Here is a 3,911-nt window from a genome sequence, read left to right on the forward strand (position 1 = left end):
TATATATATATATAGCAAACACACTCACTGCCATCAAGACGATTCTGATTCATAGTGACCCCCATAGGTTTTCCAAGACTGTAAATCTTTACGAAAGTAGATTGCCCCATCTTCCTTCCATGGAGTAGCTGGTGGATTTGAACTGCTAACCTTCAGGTTAGCAACCAGATGGCTTATCCACTAGGCTACCAGAGCTCTTTATAACATATAAATCCCAGTAAAAAATTAAATCTCAGAGGAAGCAAAACCATACATACTCATGGAATTGTGCCTTGATTGCTTGCTTGGCAGTTTGAGGTTGAGGCTTGTTAAAGACAGAGATACCAGCACCGGGGCCAGAGAGTAACTTGAACAGAATATTGTTGACCAAATTTAGGGCTGTTGGAGCAGCATGGTATGCCTGGTTGTTAAACAGAGCAGTGATGATCATTTTGCTTTTTTGGACATCAAGGGAAACAGCAACAATACATTGTTCCCTACAGCTTCTACTTTTCAGTAGGAACTCTTCTAAGTTACCTAGGATGGGAAAACAATATGCATAGGTCAACATGCATGGTGGTTTGACTCCATTCGACAAACATTTACTGACCTAATGCTAGGCAGTGTGGTAGGCTCTGAAATACAGAGGAAGTGGAGGAATTTACAATCAGGAAGAATGGCTATTGTGTATTTTGGGGTCAGGAGAAGAAACAAAAGGCATGAAAATAAACAATCTCTGTCCTCATCTGGAAGATGAAACATTAATGCACCATCAAATGAGACAGGTGTTATATAAATGCTAACACAGAGGATGTGAGCACTGAGGGAAAGATTTAATTTTAAAACAAGACAGCATAGGCTGTTTGTTTGGCACACTGGAACACCCAGTCTTTACTGCTGGCTCTACCATTTATTGTCTTACTTGGGTTAATCATTTAACTTCTTTGAGTCTCACTTTTGTTGTGAATATTAAATGAAATCCTGCATATTAAAGGACCTACTAGGCTTAAAAGTATGGTAAATAAGAAGTTTACTGATGTGTAAACTCTGTGAAAGTACAGCCTTGTTCATCTTTTCATCTCTCAGTATCAAACAGCTTTTGGACAATTACAAATGGTTGTTCAATTAAATCGAATTCATTTTGTTCTGGTTCTTTTGTCAGTTCATTATGCATAATTCTAGTCCATCAAAAGGTAAAAACTTCTAAAGATTTCCATTCGAAAGAAGCAAAAAAGCCACTTAGAATTCCATCGTTACTTAGGGAGGTCAGATGTGTTCAGCCAGGTTGGCAACCCTATATGTAGACTTGGGTCACTTTCTTATGCTATGAGCATGTTTTTAAAATGTAGTCCCAGATTTCTGGGTAAAGGTGGGTGGGACCAGGGATAAGAAAGGACACGTTTCATACCATGTTTTTCTGGCTTTCCTGAGATTTATGACACATAGGAGTAGAAAAGCAGTCTGTTCTAATTTGTGAAGAGTATGAACACTCTTCAAGTCATAATGAAAGTCTTCCCACACCACAAATCCTTCTTCACAAAGCCATTACCTGTCACTGGGTGAGGCAGTTGTTTCTCATTTGTTAGTATAAGGTTTAAGTGGTCTCTAAACCAAACAGCCAACTCAGTTTTCACATTGATAGAATAAGGCACAATAGATTGACCATATTGGTGCAAATCCATTCCCAAAATGGTGGCATTCTTCACTTCTGAATAGTAGAAGATGGCTTTCAAGAGGGAGGCAGTGAAAAACAGTAGTATCAAAATCTGCAATAACACTGTCTTCCAATGACGAAAAGTATACAAGGCCCTTTTCATCAGCAAGGCATAGAATTGCTGGATGCAAAGAACAATCTACAAAGAGGAGAGAGACATAAAATAGACTTCTAGTCCCCTTTCAGGAGCTTTGGTGATGCAGTGGCTAAGGCATTTGGCTGTTAACGAAAAGGTCGTTGGTTGGAACCCACCAGCCACTCTGCAAGAGAAAGATGAGGCAGTTTGCTCCCATAAAGATTTATAGCCTTCTAAACCCTATGGGACAGTTATACTCTGTCCTGTAGGGTTGCTATGAATTGGAATCAACTCATTAGCAGGGGGTTAGACACCCTTTAGGTCATGGTTTAGAGGGCAATTACTTGATCATCTAGGCTTGGGTTAGGTACCACTCTTATGTGATCTCCCAACACTGTACTCTTTCCCTATCATATTTATACCATAATTGCATGTTTAGTCAGATGCCTTCCTTGCTGGACCACAAACTACAATAGGACAGGCACTATTTCTGTCTTCTTCATGGTTCAACCTCTAAGGTCTAGCATAGAATGAGAACTCAGTTAATAGAGGGAAAATTCAATTCATACTGGTTGACTTGAACTGAAAAATAGGCAACTAAAATTGATGTTCCTTATAGTGCTCACAGACAATAGTTTAATGTAGGTATGTATATATGATATACCTAATCAGATTGCTAGAAAAAAATAAGTAAGAGTTTCTAGCAGAAAGAAGAATGATAGAACAGGATTTTCACACCAAGACTTATGGTTCAGTAAGAGACAGATGGACAATAATACATTTTAACATAATGTAACATAATATGCTGAGGGTTCTGTGGGAACACAGAAGAGTATCATATAGATAAATGTGAAGGTTCAGGGAAGGATTACTGGATGAGATAAGGCTTGAGTTGAATATTTAAAATCAGACTAAAAACATGAAACAGCTTGGGAGATAGAGAAGTCTAGGTGTTTTAAGAGCATAATTTTCAAAGTGAGAAGTTAAAGAAGGGAGGTTAGAGATAGCTGAGGCAATTTCTGGAAGGCTATATATGCTTTGCTAAGGAGTTTGGATTTAATTCTACAGATAAGGGGGACTCAATGAAGGGTTTTAAGCATAGGCTTTAAAATAGGTCATTGAGGTATAATTTAGAAGATGGATTTAAAGGTACATATGTAAAACTGTGGGAGACTTAAGACTAATTATGTGAGATGACCAAGGTTTGAACTAGAAAATGAGAGTAAAAATGGAGAAAGAGAGATTAGAGGAACATTTAGAGGAAAACTGTCAGGTTATCTGATATCAACTGTCACTCAACTGTCTGGTTGATTTTCTGTGGGTGATACAGAAGAACATGTTCAGGATTCTGGTTTGGGTTTTAGGAACCTTGTGGGGAGAAGTGACCGATCATGAGAAAGATTGGGGTAAAATACAGATTTTTACCATAATCTCCACTGTTAACCAAACTTTCCAATTTCATAAGTCAAGGAAAAGTAATACCCCAGTATTAAACCGGATATCAGGCAGATTCTCTGGCATCAAGAAGTCACCCTTTGGCTTATCATCCAGAGTTGTGAGGCATGGCTGAATTCCTTTAGGATCATGTTTGGAGATGAGCTGAATGGCCTGGAGATCCATCGTGGAGTCTGCCAATTTGGTGACCCTGCATCAAAACACCACATTTTAACTATGTTCTGTGGAGAAGATCCAAGAGAAGACAGGCCCTCATCGAGCTGAAAGTTCAATGGAAAGAAAAAGAAAACTAATGAGTTAATTAAATGTTAAAACTGGGAAAATGTTAGTAGTAGCAACTAACACGGCCTTGCTGGGCTTAGGGAAGGCCTCTTAGATGAAGTGAACTTTAATTTGAGAACTAAAGAATGAGTAAGAATTAACTAGGTGAAGAGGGCAGAGAGAACATTCTAGACAAAGTGAAGAGACTACATGAAGGGCTGAGAGTGAGAGAGGGGACTGAATGAAGCCCATACACCTAGATGAGAGACGAGGAGGGGTAGCGTAGTACAAGCTGGATCGTGTGTGCCGTTGCTCCTATTATAAAAGTGTCCTTCTCCTAGTGTAAGGTTAATCCATTCATCTCTGCTCTGGCTTCTCTGCTTTCTCCTCATTAAGAACTTAATCACCACCTTTGAAGTCTTGCTC

The 3,911-nt window shown here is 39.0% G+C and overlaps 1 protein-coding gene across 1 annotated transcript in view; it reads right to left on the bottom strand.

The window, feature by feature from the left end:
- The window catches only part of LOC103207551 (phospholipid-transporting ATPase ABCA3-like), a 227,440-nt gene that overhangs the window by 53,527 nt on the left and 170,002 nt on the right, over positions 1-3,911 (bottom strand). Inside the window, exons 14-16 of the mRNA XM_007953201.1 lie at positions 3,252-3,414; positions 1,529-1,832; positions 258-516 (exon numbers count right to left, since the gene is read on the bottom strand). Coding sequence (XP_007951392.1) covers positions 258-516; positions 1,529-1,832; positions 3,252-3,414 — 726 coding nt within the window. The remainder of the gene's footprint in view (positions 1-257; positions 517-1,528; positions 1,833-3,251; positions 3,415-3,911) is intronic.

Source organism: Orycteropus afer, unplaced genomic scaffold, assembly GCF_000298275.1.
Source record: "Orycteropus afer afer isolate SDZICR_OR568_19922 unplaced genomic scaffold, OryAfe1.0 scaffold00376, whole genome shotgun sequence".
NCBI lineage: Eukaryota > Metazoa > Chordata > Mammalia > Tubulidentata > Orycteropodidae > Orycteropus > Orycteropus afer.